General features: G+C 38.0%; 1 protein-coding gene across 3 annotated transcripts in view; it reads right to left on the reverse strand.

The window, feature by feature from the left end:
* Positions 1 to 22,319, reverse strand: part of LOC126194751 (multidrug resistance-associated protein 1-like) — a 368,141-nt gene that overhangs the window by 33,507 nt on the left and 312,315 nt on the right. For all 3 annotated transcript variants that reach the window (XM_049933026.1, XM_049933028.1, XM_049933027.1), the window contains exons 25-27: positions 18,860 to 18,986; positions 3,148 to 3,246; positions 2,916 to 3,065 (exon numbers count right to left, since the gene is read on the reverse strand). In XM_049933026.1, coding sequence (XP_049788983.1) covers positions 2,916 to 3,065; positions 3,148 to 3,246; positions 18,860 to 18,986 — 376 coding nt within the window. The remainder of the gene's footprint in view (positions 1 to 2,915; positions 3,066 to 3,147; positions 3,247 to 18,859; positions 18,987 to 22,319) is intronic.

Consider the following 22,319-nt stretch of genomic DNA (forward strand, 5'->3'; position numbering starts at 1 on the left):
AAAAACGAAAGGATGTGGGTTTTAAGGGAGAGGGTAAGGAGTCATTCCAATCCCGGGAGCAGAAAGACTTACCTTAGGGGGAAAAAAGGACAGGTATACATTCGCACACACAAACATATCCATCCGCACATATACAGACACAAGCAGACATACGTAAAGGCAAAGAGTTTGGGCAGAGATGCCAGTTGAGGCGGAAGTACAGAGGCAAAGATGTTGTTGAATGACAAGTTAGGTATGTGCGGTGGCAAATTGAAATTAGCAGACGTTGAGGCCTGGTGGGTAATGGGAAGAGAGGATATATTGAAGGGCAAGTTCCCATCTCCGGAGTTTAGATAGGTTGGTGTTAGTGGGAAGTATCCAGATAACCTGGACGGTGTCAAGATGTGCTGGCCGTGCACCAAGGCATGTTTAGGCACAGGGTGATCCTCATTACCAATGAACACTGTCTGCCTGTGTCCATTCATGTGAATGGACAGTTTGTTGCTGGTCATTCCCACATAGAAAGCTTCGCAGTGTAGGCAGTTCAGTTGGTAAATCACACGGGTGCTTTCACACGTGGCTCTGCCTTTGATCGTGTACACCTTCCAGGTTACAGGACTCAAGTAGTTGGTGGTGGGAGGGTGCATGGGACAGGTTTTACACCGGGGGCAGTTACAAGGGTACGAGCCAGAGGGTAGGGAAGATGGTTTGCGGATTTCATAGGGATGAACTAAGAGGTTACGAAGGTTAGGTGGACGGAGGAAACACACTCTTGGTGGAGTGGGGAGGATTTCATGAAGGATGGATCTCATTTCAGGGCAGGATTTGAGGAAGTTGTATCCCTGCTGGAGAGCCACATTCAGAGTCTGATCCAGTCCCGGAAAGTATCCTGTCACAAGTGTGGCACTTTTGGGGTTCTTCTGTGGGAGGTTCTGGGTTTGAGGGGATGAGGAGGTGGCTCTGGTTATTTGCTTCTGTACCAGGTCAGGAGGGTAGTTGCAGGATGCGAAAGCTGTTTTCAGGTTGTTCGTGTAATGGTTCAGGGATTCAGGACTAGAGCAGATTCATTTGCCACGAAGACCTAGGCTGTAGGGAAGGGACCGTTTGATATGGAATGGGTGATAGCTGTCATAATGGAGGTACTGTTGCTTGTTGGTCCACATCAACCACTTTCCTTGACGTTGACCTCCATCTGTCCAATGGCCAGCTTCACACATCCGTCCACATCAAACACCACTTTCCTTGACGTTGACCTCCATTTTCTTGTTGTGTTGGACACTGGCACTGCCCAAGGGCTCAATGATCTGTTACGAGAATTTAACAGAAACAGACACCTATATGCAAGTTCCATGTGAGGTAGGAAAACAAAAGCTGACTTCACACTTAAGCAAACCTAGCACAGCTATGGTGCAACAGGTGCCCCAGAGCTTGATTGATAATTGTTTCACCTCAACAGCATATAGCAAACATTTAAGTCAAAGTGGACTTTCTTAGGTTTGCATCATTTTCTTGATCCAAGTTATTAACCCAAGATTCCTACTGCCTATGACACAATGTTCTATCAATAGAGCAAACAAGACCACCAATGAAAACCCATAGTTTACAGTTACAGGGCTAAAGACCTACCAGTTGCCATTCAGAACCCCCATGTATCGAGACAAAGTGGCAAAGTGCCTAGGTGCTCAGTAAATTGGCACTATTGTGGGCACCATCTGTGTATTAGCCTAAAGATATTTTGAATCAAGTATTTCATATGAGATAACTATGATATGATCAATTACTTCAATTGGCAGTTGCTGAAAGATATAGTGCCATTGTCCTCTGCTTTGGAGATATTAACTCAAGATATAAATGTACAACCCAAAATGTTTCACAACATTTTATTCTTGTTCTGGTGCAAATGGCAATAAGGCATAATAACATGTTGGGTCAGACTCAAGTTCATGTTGTCCCAATTATCCTCACCATGAGGCTACTCATAAGTTCTTTGCATACAGAATCAATAATAAGATTGTAGTGATTGAAGTATCTTGCTATGAAGAGGAACATGGCAATTAGTTGACAAACACATTTTCTCAGTTAAAACAATGGTACATGATGCCTACCTACATAAATGGCTTTTACTTAATCTTAATCTAGATTTAAATTTAGCATCAAGCTTGCTCCTCAGTTTATTTCCCACTCTCACCATCAATTTGTATTTAACTCATGATAGTCCTTGCATCAATCATCAACATCTTTTCTTTCTTGTCTTATGCTTTGTGCCAATTGCTCCTCCTATTGTCATTTGTCTTTCATTCACAGTTATAGCCCAATGCCTCATAGCTTTTCCATGCCAGACACCATTTTTTATTCTTTTTTTCTCTATTGTTAAGTGACTTCCATATTGTACTCCTTCACATGATGATCTGTCTTCATGAGGAATTAATACTTTCACATTAAGGAACTTGGAAGTGGGAGTGTCAGCAGTCACTCAAAATTCAGGTAAGGAGGGATTGACCTGTTTTAAGAGGAAGGTAAGTCTCCCATTTTCTTCAGAACAGATAGATGACTCTTAACCTACATTTTAAATGACCTAACTCTGCTCTTCAGCATTCCCTGATAAGTTCCTCTTTCCTCCCTGAGGAAGGGACCTACTGTTCTGAAAGCTTTAGTTTCTGTGATATAATTTTCTCATTTTTCTACCTGCCATTTTGGAGCTTGTATCTCATGAAAGTAAATATTGGCCATGTGTTTGTGACTTACACAAACGCCCATTGCTTTTTAAACATTAAAAATCTGTGTAACAACAAAGAAATACTTTATGCTCATTTACACTCTAATAATTAAAGATATTGTTACATCTACATAATAACAAAGGAATTTGTTAGGATAATTTACAAACTAAAAACTAAACACATTAATATCTCACAAACAGGAACAAATTTAATTTTTACCTTTTCTCCTCCAGACACACTGAAAGTGATTCCATGTAATACCAAATCAAGGCCTTCCCTGTAGCGCAATTTGTAGTCTTTGAACTGCACTTCCCCTTTTGAAGGCCAGTCAATTGGTGGTAGTGTTGAAGGTATTTCCCATGGTGCTTCCTGCAATCAGGAGTATGCCTTTGTCTATATCAAGACAAACTTTCAAAATATCAAAGCAAACTATAAGACACCTTTAGCATACCTGAGGAGTTTCACTGTATTCTTTTATTCTCTCCACTGCCACAATATTTGTCTCTACATCTGACATTGTTCTTACCAGCCAGTTCAGAGTTTGTGTTGCCTGTAATAATTAAAAGGTAACATACAGGAAAATATTTTTGTCATTTTATTGCAGTATTTTTCCACAGTCAAAAATGGCAGAACTACAAAACATGTGCAGTAGTCACAATATCAAATTATAGAAGTAAAAAAAAATTAGTATGGTAAAAAATGAAAGCATAAGATACCATTGCATTTCATTTCTTTTTCTTTCAAAGTTAAATAGTCAGAAAATTTATTAAATTACTGAGAAAATATGAAGTATATTCTGAGTCAAACTATTTACTTCTATATGGAAGAATTCAAGTGGTAGGCAAGGAATGAGAATTTGGTTTTGTTAATATTACATCACATAAAGTGGAAGTCTCTTTCACAAGAACAACTTAAGTATCTGAAGAAAAATCTAGATATTTGCAATTCAACTTCAGACTAACAAATTTGCACTACAAGCACATTATATCCATCTCCCTTTTTCTGACACTTCAAATCAATTTACACTGAATTGATCTAGTAGAATATAATATGGAAATTGGTCAAAGATCAAGATAATATTGGCTTCATTTTTTTACTGTAAAGACACCTGGTCAGGTGGTAAACAAGGAAGTCTACCAGGAAATTTTAGCACATTTGGGGGATGCTGTCAACAGGAGGAGGGCTGAACTGTGGGAAAACTAGACCTAGACATTGCGTTATGACAATGTGTCAGTTCACACAATGCTCCTTATCTGCAGCTGTCTGGTACAACATCAGACTCCTGTTGTGCCCTTTCTACCCTACTTTCCTAACCTAGCTCCAGCAAATTTTTTAATTTTTCCCAAATTTAAAACTATATGCAAAGGACATAATTTTCTAAACATACAGGAGCCAGACAGGCTCAGGAGCAGAAGCAGAATGTTGGCATTTTCATTGATTGATTCCTGCTCTCACTAGGAGCACTCCTGTGTGAAGTGCTGCTTTCTGACAGGACTTTTCAAATTCTGTATCCAAGAGGTGTAGAAAAACACAAGCCTTCATGGGAAAGTCACCTGTAGCCATTAAGCCAGCATAGTAGGAGTAGACCACAAACTACTGTAAGGGAAGACCAACTCACCAGTTTCAGGCTGGACAGACTCCTTCCACCTAAATATTAGAAACCCAATCTGGCATCCCCCACAGCCAAGAGGATGGTCAAGAACCATGTGTTACAGCTCTATAGGATTTTCATATACTACACCTGGATCAAAATAACAAAGTAATCAATGTAGCTTTTTACAGGACTACTACCATAGCAACAACCAATCAGTGAATGCACTTGGTTATTGTTAAGTATTCTACTACTGCAGGTAGCAGTTGCTATAGTCATTTGCAAGTGACACATGTGACTGGTAACATATCAATTGTGGTCCATTTCATTTGTGTGTTTCATTTCTCTGGATGATGAGTAAATTTTGTGCTATAGAATGTCTGAGGCTTGCAGTCGAAGTGTGCAGTAAAGTGTGGTTGCTAAATAGAAAGTTCAGCAATCTGTTGCATGGTCATATGGGTCAGTTTGTGTGCTCATAGTGGGAATATTTTGAGAGGGAGAGATACAATGGTACACCTCTACTACCTCTGATGAAGATAGTCAAAAGAATTGTAGATACTTTGAAGATTTACAAAAAAGCCTTCATGAAAGTTTGTAAGGAAAAGGCCTGTTCAAATGAGGAAGTGGCTGACATGTAACCTATGAACAACTTTTTTTTTGTTTTCTTTTTCTTTTTTCTTTTAAAAAGAAAAGAGGAAGAAGAGGGAGAAGGAAGGAACATAGAACAACATGTAATTAATCTGAATTCTTTCCAACAAGACACTGTTTGTCACCACATACATGAATATTATCAGTGAATATTTCAGAGAAAAGAACACCCAACTGTGTGTTAGGTAGGCTTATTCAGTGGCAGCAAAGCCTGTTGTCAGGGTTCTAATTTTCATGTACAAAAAAGTACTGGACGTAAAATTATAATGGAGAGAAGTGATACTGTTGCATCACATTATTAATTTTTAAGAGGTATTGTTAAGGCACTGTTTGACTACTGTGTGGCTTGATGAAACATGGATAAATGATGGTAATTCTCATAAGAAAGGGTACAAGAGTTATTGTCTTGTATGCTGCAACTTCCTCTGGTTTCATACCAAACTGTCTCATGGTTTACAAATTGAAGAAAACAAGTGACTACCATAAGAAGATGGTGTCTACTGTGCTTCAATAATAAATCTCATTTCATTATTATGGAATACACTCTTGGAAAAGTATGATACACTTTATGCACACTTCAGTGATTGATAAATACTTATGCAGTTTTTATTGTATTAATCTTTGTAGTTATCTTATTTGCAAGAGAGATTCAGATCCATTTGAAGCACCTTTCTTATTGAAAATGCCAACTGAAAGTGAATCATATTGATTATTGTAAAACGTAGTGCATATCCTGTTGCTTTTGTTAAGATATACATATAATAATAAAATGGTATCATTTTGTGCATATGTTATGTGACAGCTATTGTGATCCTGTAAAGCACCTCAATACTTTACATTAACAAAGACCATGAGTAGACAGACAGCACAAAACTGTGCAGCTGTTGCTGCTGGAGCCACATTGTGCATGCACACACTGGAAAACTGACAACATTAGCCACTTTCATGCTCAACTGAGCTTTGCTGTCAGTCACATTGTTATTATGATTGAGGCATAAAAGATTTTCTGCTGATGGTATGCATCTGAATCTCCACTGACAATGTGATCCTTTCTACCCTAGAGGCCGTCACAGTGTTCAAACACAATCAGTTTACTGCAATGACTCCATCTAGGCTGCCTCCTTTCATATATTGCTAGTTCAGGGAGGCAAATCCATACTGGGGAATGGTCACTAGCTTCCCACTAAGGAACATTCAAGAGAAGGCAAGAAGATACTGATATCAAGGACTGAGAATGATCATGTTGCAGCAATGAGAACCATCTTTTGTCCTCTTTCCAGAATACAAAATTATTCTGTGAGAAGTTTGGCACTAACCTGATGCTGGATGACATGTGATGGCAGGACCAACAGAATGTCATGTGTTTTGAAGTCTCTTACAGGTAGAAATGTATGGTGGTATTGTCTAGTAAGGGTTCCAAGAGCCTCTGTCTCTTAATGTTCAATCAGGTTTCGTGACAGATACTATGACAATATCATTATTTTCAATGGTGCACATACGCTAACTGCAACTACAGCAAGTGCATAATTATAAGAGTTAGTGCAGACCTTATATTGTATGAATAATTCATATATTTTGGTTATACAAAGTTAACTGTCTCTCAAGCTGAGAGGCATGCCCTTCCAGTACAGTACTGGTACATCAGCATGGCAAATCTGCTCCAGTAGAATATTGTTCTGTTTGATGCAAATGAATAACTGCAAAAAGGATCAGCTGTGTTTTTGCTAGCATTAAGTTTCCTGCCATGAACAGAAATTTCTCGAATCCCATAGTGAGTCAGCCTTTGTCATGAGGCATTAAATTTCCACTCAGTCTTCAGAGTTTTGCAGAACTCTCCTGCTTTCTCTTTCAACACCAGACCTGATACAGGAAAAACAAATGCTGGAACAACAAATGCAATCCTTCACCTAGTTTTGTATAAGTTGAAGTTTTCAGATTCTTGTGCTGTGACGGTCAGGATTGGTTCCCAGTTTTTTATACAAAAATTAATACCAAATCTTTATTTTTATTTGTCTCTCCCTGTGTGAGATCCTTTTGTAACTTATCTTTGTCTTCTAATTTCTTTTTGGTTGTTAGAAGCACATCTTCATGTTTATCTGCCATCTTCCTGGCTCAAGTAAACCTGGTTAACGCTCATGGTCAGTGATCCATGTTAGGAGCTATGGTATTATTGAGATCTGGTGGCAGCTAGGATGGTACCATCAACAATGCATTCTTGTTGGCAATGTTCAACAGTAAGCTATTGTTTTGTTACCAAAACAGAGGAACAATTCTGAAGATAATCATCCCAGGTGGAAGCCTAAATCATTTACTTTTACAGTCAGCATTAAGTGATTTGGAAATTATTCACCTTCAGATCCTAAGGAAAGGGGTAGGCAAAGATATGGACAGAAAATTGGATGTAGATATATTACAAGGGGAACAAAAGAAAACTGTTTCAGGGATGTCTGAAGGGGGGACTAGATCCATGTCATGTTCAGGTATGTAGTAAAACATTAATCGTGTGTGTAATAGTGTATTCTAAAAGAAAATATTACTTTCAATTGTAGCACAATCCTTCAGACTTTTTTAATTACCTACCTATGCACATATAATCTGCAAAATTAATAATACAAATCCCAATAATTGGTAGTTTGTTATACAAGGTAAGTGACATTTGTCAATAGTTTTTCATGCTAATAGTCCAGATGACCACCCACAGTTTGGCCCTGTCACCACCAAGGTTGGTCCATATTTGCGAACTGTAGCTCCCACAGCAAACATCAGTTGATATCTTTCAAATACATATCCTGGAGATATAAGTATAATGAATTTTCCCTGTATATGGAGCAACATTTGTTCTGCAGCCTTGAAAATCATTCACATTCTACTGACTTTTAGTATTAGTGATGCTCCTCTTTATCCTTCCACAATAGTGTTAAGTCCAGGTATCTATCTCAGTACTTGCTGCTTCCTTGGTCTATGTGTCAAGCTCCAATGTGTGTAAGGGGCATGAACAGCATCAGATATTGATTACTACTGTGGAAGACACACAAATGCTGCACACACATGAGACAGCATCATCAGTACCTGACACAATTTCAAAGGAGCCTCAATGTTGGTCTTTGATTGGCCAACTGGTCAAATTGTGCAATGTTCAGATTTGTAGGATATTCAGATGTGACAATGGCCTGATGTTGGACTGCATGGGAATGTGGGGGCAGGCATACTTGTCATAAAGGTTCCAGTCAACCAAATCCGATAATCAGAAGCGAGGACTGCCCTTTTGTGCACCATCCACATAATAACCCCTTCCCACATCTGTGCCTGCCATCTGGGAACAAGTAAGGGACTTCCTGTAACATTTTGTGTCATTCCACATTGTTGGCCAGAGAACAGCAGCAGACTAGGGAATAACCATCTCATGAATAGGCCACTGTTAACATCAGTGCCTGTATTTGGCATGGTGCCATGACTGGGAAGCATGAACTGCTGATGAATGGCATCACAATGCATTCAGCAATGATTCGCAGTTCTGCTCAACCCTGGATGACAATCATTGGTGAATTGGTGATGACCTGGAGAGGGCTTCTACTCTTCCAATGCTTTGGAGAGGCACATTGGTGTTACTTCTTGACATCATGGTGTGAAGAGCCATTGCGTATGACTTCAGATTATGGCTGGTAGCGAGTGACAGATTTCTGATGACACAACAGTTTGTCATAAACATATTGCATCATTACTGTTATATCTCATTGTAGTGCCATTTTTCAACAGGACAATGGTCAACCACACGTGATATATGTCCCTATGAACTCTCTGTGTGATGCTGACTTCTGTGGCCATAAAGTTTCCCAGATCTGTCCCCGACAGAAGGTGTCTAAGACCAGCTCAGATGTCAACTGCTTCCCACTGCCAGTATCCAGAACATTGTGGACCAGTTACAATAGTTGTGGACCAGCTTTCTTCAGAAAACTGTATGTAGCTTTATGTCACCCTCCCAATTACAACGGAGCTGGTACACAGGCAAGAAGGGGTACAGCACTGTATTAAAAAGTGAGCTCATACCGCCAAGTTGTTTGTAAATTTGACTACACTTCGTGATTCTCAAATAGCAGAACATACTCTCTCAAAACATAAAGTTTCATTTCATTTCCTATTCTGCTTCTGGTTTCTTGACTTTTTTTTTCAGGCAGTGTATTTACATGTGCAGACAGTATTTGAAGCAGATTATTCTCACACCCCTTTTTTGAAGAATGAGTAGCTTATCTAGATTAGCTTTGGTTGTTGCCCCCTAAATTTCAATACCGTAGTTCAAGTGAGAGGAGAAAAGAGCATGGTATGCAGTCTTTAGGACTACAGTGTCTCTACAGAACTTGCTAATCATACTGATTGCAAATATATTTTTTGACAACTTAGTTGCTAGGTAGTCAATATGTGTGTCCCATTTCAGGTTGCTTTGGATTGTTACACCAAGGAATTGTACACTAGACTCTTTCTTTACCAATTTTTTGCCAATGTATAATTTAATGTCATTATTCAAACTACTTTTGTTAAACTCCATCAAACATGTTTTATTGGTGCTTACATTTAAGTGGCTTTCATTAAAAAACTGAACAATTTATTTTGTCACATTATTACACTCGGCTCTAGTGCATTACATGATTCCTTTTTACACACAATGGACGTGTTATTGGCATACAGAACAATTTTGGAATTTATAGTACAGTATTTAATATCATTTACATAGATCAAGAACAGAAGGGGGCCCAACACCGAGCCCTGGGGCATGCCATATTTTATGCAAGTGATCTCTGATTTGTAGACACCACTTTCCATTTTAAGAAGAACAAACTGTTTTCTGTTACTGCCCAAAAACTCTTAGGTAGTTCAGCATCGCTTAACATACTTCTTGCCTTTTCTACAATGGTTCTGTTGGCTCGTTCTGCAACTCCATTATGAGAAGGACTGTAGAGAATGGTAGTCTGATGCCTAATATGCAATCCATTCAACTGTTCCTTAAACCATCTGTTTACATATTCTGATCCATTGTCTGATCTAATGTTTTTAATTTTCTTCCCAGTCTGCTTTTGACCATTTTGCAATAAATGACAAATACATAATTCACTTGATCCTTGCTACTTATAAAATAAACATGCATGTATCTAGCAAAATCATCTATGAATGTCAGGAAATAGAAGCTATCTCCTAAGGATTCATTCTCCATAGGTCCACAGAGATCTGAGTGTATGAGTTGCAAGACTTCAGTAGATCTGCTCTGATTTGATTTAAATGGTAATCTAGCCTGGTTCCCTTGCAAACGCACCTCACATTGAACATTATTCATTCCATAATTTTCCACCCCAGTTGCCATATTCTTCAGTAAAGTCATACTTTTCCTATTAAAATGTCCATGTCTCCTATGCCACAAGAAACCTTTTGCAGCATAAACAGAGTGATTTTGTGTTTCAGCAGTATTTTGAACTGTATTCACTTTGTAAATACCTCGTACATTACTTGCAGTAGCTACAATGTCACCACAAGAGTCTATCACTTTGGCTTCCTCTATATCGAAGATAACTTTATTACCCTTCTTTACTATTTTGCTTACTGACAACAAATTAGTTGCAATATTCTTTACATAATGTACATCATGAGCAGTAACAATTTCCTTTTCCCCATTCACAAGCAAATTAAGATCCACTTTTCCTCCGAGTTTACACCTTAAATTAGATCCGTCAACTGTAGAAAGTCCAAAGTCAGTCCTTGAGTGAATACTATACAAACCAGACAGAGCTTTGGTAATGTGTACAGATGCTTCCGAATCTAGGAACCATTCTGCATGATCATCACTCGCTTCATTAAAAGAGTAAAAAACAGAAAATGCCTTAGCTTTATCGGTAGTCTTTCTCTCAGGACTACTAGAATTAACATGCTTCTTTTCTTTTAAACTTAACTTTTCGTTACACTTTGAAGCAATATGTCCAATTTTCTGGCATCTGAAACATCTTATTGGCTTCTTCTTCTTCGTCCTGTAGAATCTTTACTTTAACACTATCCGCTGTAATGGATATTCCTGAAATTTCCAAACCCATTATCATTGGTGAATATTACTCTGGTAGTCCAGATAACAATAAAGTTCCAATCCATTCATCCACAATTTCAAAACCAATATTCCTCAGACGATTGCAGATTGAAACTATTTTATTCACATATTCATCGACACTTTTACAATCATTCAATCTTGTGGTTATCAGCTCACAAAGTAATCCTACTTTTCTGGTTAAACCACCATCTTCAAATGCTTTTTTCAGTTTGTCCCATACCTCTTTTGCTGACAAAGGCTTTTCTATGTGAACATAATTCATTGGATCAATCGAAAGGATTAGTTTTGATTTTGCCTTCCGATCCTTAGTAGCAAAACTTGATTCCATAGGTGCCGATTTACCATTTACGATGTCCCATAAGTCATCCAAGTGCAAATACTCCTCAACGGCAAATTTCCAGGTCGGTAATTTTTGGGCCCAACAAGCCGCTCTATTTGCGGTGTCTGTGTTGTACTCATTTTACAGTTATTTTCTTCTTCGTAAAGCGTACACAGTCCAAGTTTATATGACCTTCTGCACACCTTTTGTGCAAATACACGTCACCTTCAAGCTTATTATTTTGCTTTAATGCAGTACCTGAGCCCATAACCTGTTGTAGTTTATGCAGGTTAACGCAGCTAAATGACAGGTAACACGGTTTAAGGGACAAAATAAACTTATGCTTTATTTGCACAACACATATTAATACATCTGACTACCAAATTATATTACGTTGCCCCATCAACAAACATGGAACATATATATTCCATAGAGTCTTATCCACTCTGCACATCATATCTTGTGCACCACTATGCATGCTGGAAAATGTTTGTTCACACATTCCCAACAGATTTGCATGTGCAGTACTGTCACAGTGGAGCATATAAGACTGTGCTTGGCATCTCATCATCAGTCTAATGACTCATGCTTTGGACGGCTGGATGATACGCAATCAAACTATCAGTTGAAGAAGTAGTATTTGTTAGGCAACATGCCCAAAATATAATGGAGAATTCATTGCTTTTTCAGGATGAAGGCAAAGAGACTGCTGGTATAATGTGAGTTTCTCCTACAACAACTAAGGTGATTGGGAAGTTGTTGGATAATATAACTTCTAATTCACAATGTCATTTCAGGTATAACAGCAGTAGAGAATTATTAAACTTCAGCCATTTATTGCATTATCAGTGTGCACTGCCAAGTTTTACAAACTTTATCAATTATGCCTGGTACACAGCAGTATCAACAGAACATAGTTAGGATCATTTCCTACTCTGTCCAAAGTTTGTCTAAATAAAACTAGTAATTACTGTGAAATGTCTAAATACATTAACTTTTTTTCTGTTAGGTGTGTCTGGTATGGAAAATGTTTGTTTTGTCACTCAACCAACATACATTATGCATTTTTGTACCTAGTATAAAAAAGGAACTGGTTCATTGTGAGTAAAAATGTTGTTGTTGTGATCTTAAGTCTGAAGACTGGTTTGATGCTACTGTACCCCGCTCAAGCCTCATCAACTCCGAGTAACTACTGCAATCTACAATCTTCTGAATCTGCTTACTGTATTCATCTCTTGGTCCGCCTTTATGCTTTTTACACCCCATGCTTAACTCCAGTATTAATTGGTGATCCTTTGATGCATCAGAATGTGTTCTACCAACTGATCCCTTCTTCTAGTCAGGTTGTACTGCCAATTTCTGTTCTCTGCAATCCTACTCAGTACCTCCTCATTAGTTACATGATCTGTCCATCTAATTTTCAGCATTATTCTGTAGCACCACATTTTAAAAGCTTCCATTCTCTTCTTGTCAAAAACATTTATCGTCCATGTTTCACTTCCATACATGGTCACACTCCACACAAACACTTTCAGAAACGACTTCCTGACACTTAAATCTATACTCGATGTTAACAAATTTCTCTTCTTCAGAAACGCTTTCCTTGCCATTGCCAGTCTACATTTTATATCCTCTCTACTTCAACCACCATCTGCTATTTTGCTTCCCAAATAGCAAACCTCATCTCCTACTTTAAGTGTGTCACTTCCTAATCTAATTCCCTCAGTTTCACCCAACTTAATTTGCCTTCATTCCATTATCCTCATTTTTCTTTGGTTGATGTTCATCTTATACCATCCTTTCAACACACTTCCCATTCCATTCAATTGCTCTGCCAAGTCCTTTGCTGTCTCAGACAGAATTACAATGTCATCAGCAAACTTCAAATTTTTTATTTCTTCTCCCTGGACTTAAATTCCTACTCCAAATTTTTCTTTTGTTTCCTTTACTGCTTGCTCAATATACAGATTGAATAACATTGGGAATAGGTTACAATCCTGTCTCACTCCCTTCTCAACCACTGTTTTTATTTTGTGCCCCTCGAGTCTTATAACTGCCATCTGGTTTCTGTACAGATTGTAAATAGCCTTTCACTCCCTGTATTTTACTCCTGTCATCTTTAGAATTTGAATGAGAGTGTTCCAGTTGACATTGTCAAAAGCTTTCTCTAAGACAACAAATACTATAAATGCAGGTTTGCCTTTACTTAACTTATGTTGTCAAAAGCATTCTCTAAGTCTTCAAATGCTAGAAATGTAGCTTTGTCTTTTCTTAACATATCTTCTACAATAAGTTGTAGGGTCAGTATTGTTTTGCTTGTTCCTGCATTTCTCTGAAATTCAAACTGGTCTTCCCCGAGGTTGGCTTCTACCAGTTTTTCCATTCTCCTGTTAGTATTTTGTAACTGTGACTTATTAAACTGATAGTTTGGTTATTTTCACATCTGTCAGCACCTTCCTTTGGAATTGAGGTCTGAGGGTATTTTGCCTGTCTCAAACACCTTGCTCACTGGATGGGACAGTTTTGCCACAGCTGGCTCTCCCAAGGCTATCGGTAGCTCTGAAGGAATGTTGTCTACTCCTGGGGCATTGATTCAACTTAAGTCTTTCAGTGCTTTATCAAATTCTTCACACAGTATCTTATCTCCCTTCTCATCTTCATCTACATCCTCTCCCATTTCCATAACACTGCCCTCAAGTACATCTCCCTTGTATAGACCCTCTGTATACTCCTTCCACCTTTCTGATTTCCCTTCTTTGCTTAGGATTGGTTTCCTGTTTGAGCTCTTTATATTCATAGAGATGTTTCTCTTTTCTCCGAAGGTCTCATTACTTTTCCTGTAGGCAGCATCTACCTTATCCCTAGTGGTATATGCTTCTACATCCTTACATTTGTCCTCTAGCCATTCCTACTTAGCCATTTTGCACTACCTGTTGATCTCATTTTCTAGGTCTTTGTATTCCCTTTCACCTGCTCATTTATTGCATTTTTAATATTTTCTTCATCGGTTAAATTCAATATTTTTTTGTGTGGTCCTCTGCTGCCATCACTATTTCATCTCTCAAAGCTACCCATTCTTCTTCTACTGTATTCCTTTCACCCAGCCTTGTCAGTCGTTCCATAATGCTCCCTCTGAAACTCTCTGGTTCTTTCAGTTTATCCAGGTCTCATCTCCTTAAATTCCCACCTTTTGCAGTTGCTTCAGCTTTAATCTGCAGTTCATAACCAACAAATTGTGATCAGAGCCCACATCTGCCCCTAGAAATGTCTTACACTTTAAGTTCTGGGACCAAAATCTCTGTCTTACCATTATATAACCAATCTGAAATCTTCCAGTGTCACCAGGTCTCTTGCACATATGCAACCTTCTTTCAACCAAGTGTCAACTATGATTAAATTATGCTCTGTGCAAAATTCCACCACGTGGCTTCCTCTTTCATTCCTTTCCCTGAGTTCATATTCAGTTACCACTTTTCCTTCTCTACTTTCTCTTACAGTCAAATTCCAGTTCCCCATGGCTATTAAATTTTCATATTCCTTAACTATCTGAATAATTTATTTTATCTCACCATCTGCAGAGCTACTTGGAATATAAGTTGTTCTACTGTGGTGGATGTGGGCTTAGTGTCTATCTTGGTTACAATAATGCATTCATGGTAGCTTACTCATGTTTCTACACTATGTGATCAAAAGTTTCCAGACACTTGGCTGAAAATGACTTACAAGTTCGTGGCACTCTCCGTTGGTAATGCTGGAATTCAGTATGCTGTTGGCCCACCCTTAGCCTTAATGACAGCTTCCATTCCTGCAGGCATACATTCAATCAGGTGCTGGAATGTTTTTTGGAGAATGGCAGCCCTTTCTTCATGGAGTGCTGCACTGAGGAGAGGTATTGCCATCGGTCATTGAGGCCTAACATGAAGTCGGCATTCCAAAACATCCCAAAGGTGTTCTATAGGGTTCAGGTCAGGACTCTGTGCAGGCTAGTGCATTACAGGGATGTTACTGTCCTGTAACCACTCCGCCACAGGCCATGCATTATGAACATGTGATTAATCGTGTTGAAAGATGCAATCTCCATCCCTGAATTGCTCTTCAACAATTGGAAGCAAGAAGGTGCTTATAACATCAATATAGGCCTGTGCTGTGATAATGCCACACAAAACAACAACGGGTGCAAGCCCCCTCCATGAAAAACATGACCACACCATAACACCACCACTTCCGAATTTTACTGTTGGCACTAAACACTCTGGCAGATGATGTTCACCAGGCATTCACCATACCCACACCCTGCCATCAGATCACCACATTTGGTACCATGATTCATCACTTCACACAATGTTTTTCCACTGTTCAGTTGTCCAATGTTTACTCTCCTTAGACCAAGCAAGGCATCGTTTGGCATTTGCTGGCCTGTATGCTTTCATGTTGTACATGTCCCTTCACATTTCCACTTCACTATCACATCAGAACCAGTGGACCTAGGGATGTTTAGGAATGTGGAAATCTCATGTACAGACATATGACACAAGTGACACCCCATCACCTGACGGCGTTCAAAGTCCGTGAGTTACGCGGAGCAACCCATTCTGCTCTCTCATGATGTCTAATGACTCTGAGGTCACTGATATGGAGTACCTGGCTGTAGGTGGCAGCACAATGCATTTAATATGAAAAATGTATGTTTTTGGGGGTGTCCAGATACTTGTGATCACGTAGTGTATTTTGTTATTAATTATTAAACCTACTCCTGCAGTGCCCATATTTGATTTTGTGTTTATAATCCTGTATTCACATGACCAAAAGTCCTGTTCCTCCTGCCACCAAACTTTACTAATTCCCACTATATCTAACTTTAACCTATCCATTTCCCTTTGTAAACTTTCGAATCTACCTGCCCAATTAGGGGAGCTGAAATTCCAAACTCCAATCCTTAGAATGCCAGTTTTGTTTCTCCTGATAGCAGTGTCCTCTTGAGTAGTCCCTGCCCAAAGATATTTTACCCAAGAGGATGCCATTACCATTTAACCACAGAGTAGAGTTGAAAGTCTTCAGGAAAAATTACAGCTGTAGTCTCTTCTTCCTTTCAGCTGCTCACAGTACCAATACAGCAAGGCTAAATTAGCTGATGTTACAAGGTCAGATCAGTAAATCATCCAGACTGTTGCCCCTGCAACTACTGAAAAGGCTGCTGCCCCTCTTCGTGAACCATGCATTTGTCTGGCCTCTCAACAGATACCCCTCCGTTGTGAGTAAAAATATACAGAATTAAATGTAATCATAAGAACTGCACTACAAATTGTTATAAAACAATGCAGGTATGTGTACTATTCCATTCCAATGTATTTCATTTCTACTTAAAGTGTTAAAGATGTCTACAATCTGATATCACAACTTGCCATAAGTTTTGTTCTTGATTAGTCACCTTCGTGAGAACTACATCTGCAACAATTTAGGTGTTCATGTGAACACAAAGTTAAAAAGAAAATTAATGGTATGTGATATTTTTGGTATGCTGTAAGTGGCTGGAATTTCAGTGTGGCTCCCACACTATGCTGTATTACAGTCTCATCACAGCTGCTTACACCCATTTGCTGATTTGCATGCTAGGAGGGAAGGGCTGTGCTAGCCACTATTATACATGGTTCTCCAGTATCCTTATAAACACATCTATTGTCCATCTTTGCAGTTTAAATTCTGTCAATATATTCCTGTTAGTATATTCTTCCTGCATCAAAAATTTCAGGGCAGGTTTCAGTATGTTAGGTTGAACCATTTTCTTGTGAGGCTACTTATGTAGCTAACATTGAGAACTGTATTGATCTAAAAGTTCAGTTATTCCACTGTAAGAATTATTTGGTAGTCTTCAATTGCAAACTTTTCCCCTCTCCTTAGTAGACACAGGATGATTCTTACTCCTCTCCAGATGGTTTTTACAGCAACTGATGCAAAGTGGAGAACAGGAGCTTAGGATACCCAGCTTTTGAACAGCTGGTTTAAAATTCCACAAGTTGCTTTGATTGTGCACATAAATTTTTTGTGTGCCTGGACAGTTAACAATTGTTAGAAATACTTGGAATTCAGTGTAAAGGATGGTATATTGAGGCAGATCAATTCACTGATGTAAAGTACTCTTGAGAGGTGCTGGATGGTCAAAGATAGCAATGCTATGAGAGGGACAAGGAGGAGAAAAATCTCTCACAAATATGTAACCAGATATTCACCTAATGGAGTATGGAGTGTCATCAAAGAGCAAACTATTGGTTTATGGACAGATTTAAAGAGTTAGTTTTTAGCACAGACAGTTATTTCACAAGGCCTTAATACCCAGTTGTAATATGTTATTTAATCAAAGATGCCATATACTTCTTCCCTGTTTAAACAATGGATCTGTCGACTTCAATAATAATTATTGTTTCCATTCAGTCAAGAATGCATATATGAAAAAATAATTCAACCCCTCGATTTCAGATAGTTTATTCTTCACTTTCTTTGGTATATCTCTTTACAAAAATGTTTGAATTACATTTGGACCTGACATTCTTTGCTATACAGGGCGTATAAAAACATGTGTCAGAAACTTTAGAGATTTATTCTTGAGATAAAAACATTACGAAAGGATCATATGAACATTGGTTTGAATATTCTTCACTATGGAGATATGAAAGGATTTAATATTCATGGAACAATAATAATATGTTAATCAAACATATTTACATAAATAGAAATTAATTATCTGAATACAGAGAAATTGCTCGAAGTGACCACCTTATGCTTCCATGGGTCTCCTGTGCCTGTGTCCATATTTTGCCATACACTGTGGAAAACGCCTGGTGTGTTGTGTATTTGGTCAAATCTATTTCGGGTATGCTCCCTTAGAACATCAACACTGGATATTAGAGTTGAATGTACCAAGTATTTTAGAAGTCCCCAAATAAAAAATGACTGGATTACAATCTGGCAGTCAGGCAGGCCATGAAATGGAGCTCCCCTCAACCAACCCACTTGTTCGGAATGTTGTTATCAAGTTACTGACAAAAAAGAAAAAATAATAAAAAAAATTCCATGACTAACAGTAAAGAATAAAGTGAGTAAAAAGGCAAATTTGAGATAAATTACACAACCAGGAGTCACTACAAGGAATTCCTTTCATACCTCCCTGACCAAGGATTTTTGGACTCATTTTCATGTGAGAATTTTGCAATGTTTTAAAATCAAGAATAAATCCTTAAAGTTGTTATATATCCTGCATTTTTATCTTTGAATTATCAAATACTTGTTACTTACTTACATGCAGTTCTGTTGCCCATTTGATCCACCTATACATTACAGCCTTTTTTCAGATGCTGATAATCCTTTCTGATTGTTGTGTTCCCCATTCTTTCTCTGCACTGTATGCATATGGGACAGTTCAAACTACGTCTTTTAATATGGTTTTAAAACTATCTTCTGGTGAATATTTTTATCAGTAAATGAAAGAATAGATGTATTTTCCTAAATTAGTGCTATACACATACCTGGAGAGCGTAACTGACAGATAATCCCACTATACCAGCATTTATGGAATCTTGGCCCAATACTGCAAACAGCGATGAAAATAGAATTATTAAATTGCCAATCATCTCTAATCTGACTGCAAGCCATCTGGAATGACACAGAAAATCTTTTACTCAGGATTCAAAACATATATAGGGAAGCAAGAGAAAAATCAAACAGTAATCATATCATTTCACTAATGGACATGACAAGCAAGATTTCCATATTACAAAATTTTGATCTTTCACAATAAGGGTGTAATACACTCAAAAATAAAAGATGATGATGAAAACAACAATTAGATGTGTGTAAAATGTAATGAATACCTACGTAAATCAGAGACCAATTTTCCACTCAGATGCTCAAATATACCAGTATCATTCAATAAATAATGCCCCACAACTTTTTTTTCAAAACTTATTTATCCTCAAGAGTTAGAATTTCGGTGATGTTTTCATGTGATCTGTGATGTGTGTGGGCACGCATTATGTTTGAACAAGCTTTCCTTTCGATCCTTGTGAGATCAAAAACATTGGAAATTGTTGTTGACATCTCATATGCCTCTGAATAAATGGTTGATGATTTTGGTAACAGAGCCACAAGAATGACACCATCACTAACCCAAAAGGGACCGATGACTGTAGCAGTCTGGTCCCTTTAATCCCACAAACCAACCAACCACTAACCCAAAAGACTGTCATTATAGTTTTGCCAGCAGAGGCAGATGCCTTGAATTTTTTCCTTTTTTTTTTTTTTAATAATTGCAGATAGTGTCCCTCCACTGGCTGCCTTTTTGCTTTTGGCTCAAAGAGATGCACCCAGTTTCCATAATCTGTAATGATCTGTGACAGAAAGACCTCTCCATTTGCCTCAAACTGCTCTAAGATTTAAGACAAAATGGCATTTATTTGAATGTTGTGATTTGTTGTGAGCATTGAGGGGGGCCACCTTGAGCACACCTCTCAATATCCAAGAATCTCAATCAGTGAACATTCATTTCCAATGCTCCCTGATAAATGTAGAGCCCACTGTCAAGTTGGAATGCTCTGGTCTGCACAATTAATGGAGTTCACATGATTCATTATGTCGGTAGCAGTGGCTGTTATGGGATGTCTTGAAAGTGGCCAATTGTGGAGTCCATTTCTGCATTTCCTGACGCTTTATTTCTCTTTATCCATTACCAAACAGCACTGCATCATTACCATACACTACACACAAATGTTTATGGATGTTCACCATGGTTTCTATTCCCAAAAACAAGCATTCAATTGCAGGAGTTTGCTTGTAATGAGTGTCTTGCATAGACTGCCATTTTGATGGTTCAATATGCCTCTGAAATTTGTTGGCATTGTTCGAAACTTTGCACACATGCAGAATAAATGTCAAATGTGAAGCAGCAAAATTATATCAACAGTTATTTAAAAAAAGAGTAGTCACTATTTAGTTTTTAAGTGGCCACTATTTATTTAGTTTTTAAAAAAGTGGTCTCTAAAAGTATTTATTGAATGACTCTCATATATAATGGAAATCATTATTGTGGGTTACAGTAGGCATTCACAACATTTACTTTACTTTCATGTGCAATTTTAATCTAAGATTCACAATAACAAATATAAACTGTATGAACACACTGGTATAAAAAGTAATATAAATGAAAGCATAACAATAGAGCATCCCGTGCAGAACAGAAAAAGTGGTATTCTTCTTCATCTTCTTCAGCCAATCCAGGATTAAGCCTTATTCACCTATTCTTCCTCAGCATTCCCACACTCCTTCCAATGGCATTGTATTCCATTGCTTGTTGGGGAGTTCTCTGAGATAAAATGTGCAATACATGCTCATTCCACTCCTGCTTTTGTTGGATTACATTTTCAATTAATGGCTGTAGTCCCAGTTTTTCCCTTATTTCTACACTCCTTATTCTTTCTTCTCTTTTGCAACCTTTCACTGACATAAGGAACTTCATTTCTGATGTTTCAGGTTGTCTTAGGTCTTTTGATCTTAATGTCCAACTTTCTGCTCTGTACATTACTGTGGATTATACCATGGCTTAATATAATTTCATTTTGGTATTTCTTCTAGTTTCATTCTTCTGTGTTCTGCTTATTGTGCCACATACATGTTGATAGATGTTAATTCTCTTCTTTATGTCTTTCTCTTCTTCTAATATTATGTCAAATTCCTAAATACAATGCTTTTTGCTGATGACCAGGTAATCACACAGGACAGTGAAGACACACTACAAATATCAGAGCATAGATTAAACAATATAAGCCTAAATTATCGACAACAAAAACAAAAACAATGACTTTTTTAGAATAGTGCCCTATTAGGATGAAGACAATCATTAATAACATATTAATAGAACAGGTATCCCGTCTCCAGTATCTAGGATGTGACATAGCAGTATTGGCAAAAACTATCACTTGCCATATAGGACACATTTTGTGTGGCAAATAGGCACACAAACACTTGCACTTCCCATGAGTGCTGATGGAGAAAGTGACTAGGGACAAGGTAAAGCTCTGACTCCCTATGCATTTTCACCCACCAAGTGATGGTGAAAAATATGGTTTCTTGGGCAGATACAGACTTTAGTTTTTTAGTTTGCCTTATGAAGAGCTGCAACATGGCATACATAATTTTACTATGACTATGCGATGTCGCATGTTTCCCATAAAGAAAACTCCAGTTTTACATTTCAGTATTGGATGAACTGAGATATAAACATAGACCCCTATAGTGGTGATTGCACCTCTGGTAATATGTTAAATCATAAATCTGTATTATGTATTAAAGGTTCATCTGGAGCATTCCATTTCACTCATGCCATTCCACAAAACACTACACACCTCTATCTCTCCTTGATATTCTTTCCCAAGTCACCCAAACAACTACAGTTAGCGAAACAGTTAGTGGACATCAGAAACTCACTTCATGATAACTTGTTGTTCTCTAACAATTCCACAATTTATCACTTATTCTAATCATAAAGCCAAGACATTCTCTGCAGAGGGTATGCATTTGAAACTCCACAGTAATTAGCCCTGAAAGCATAATTACAGTTACTATTTTATCAGAAGCAGCTTCCCTTGACAACTGAACTTGAGACTTCAGAATGCGTCATGAGCATAGAAAATTGAACAGTGATGCTTCTGAATTTTTTGTGTGAAAACTCTCAAATATTTTTCAATAAAACAAATATTATTAACATTCTACATCTTTATTTCACATCTATGTATTTGCAGTCCTCTGCCACAAGAGGGCTCTGAATTGCAGTGTGTAACATGGTGGTGAGTAATGTAACTATGTCAGTATGTGAGAAACAGCATGCTGTAATCAAGTTTTGAATTCAAAGAGTTTTTCCACATATGGAGCATCATCTTATTCAACATAACAATGGTGGACCATCCACAAATGGTCCAACAACAGCAACAATCT

The sequence above is a fragment of the Schistocerca nitens genome, chromosome 7 (assembly GCF_023898315.1).
Source record: "Schistocerca nitens isolate TAMUIC-IGC-003100 chromosome 7, iqSchNite1.1, whole genome shotgun sequence".
NCBI classification, from domain to species: Eukaryota; Metazoa; Arthropoda; class Insecta; order Orthoptera; family Acrididae; genus Schistocerca; species Schistocerca nitens.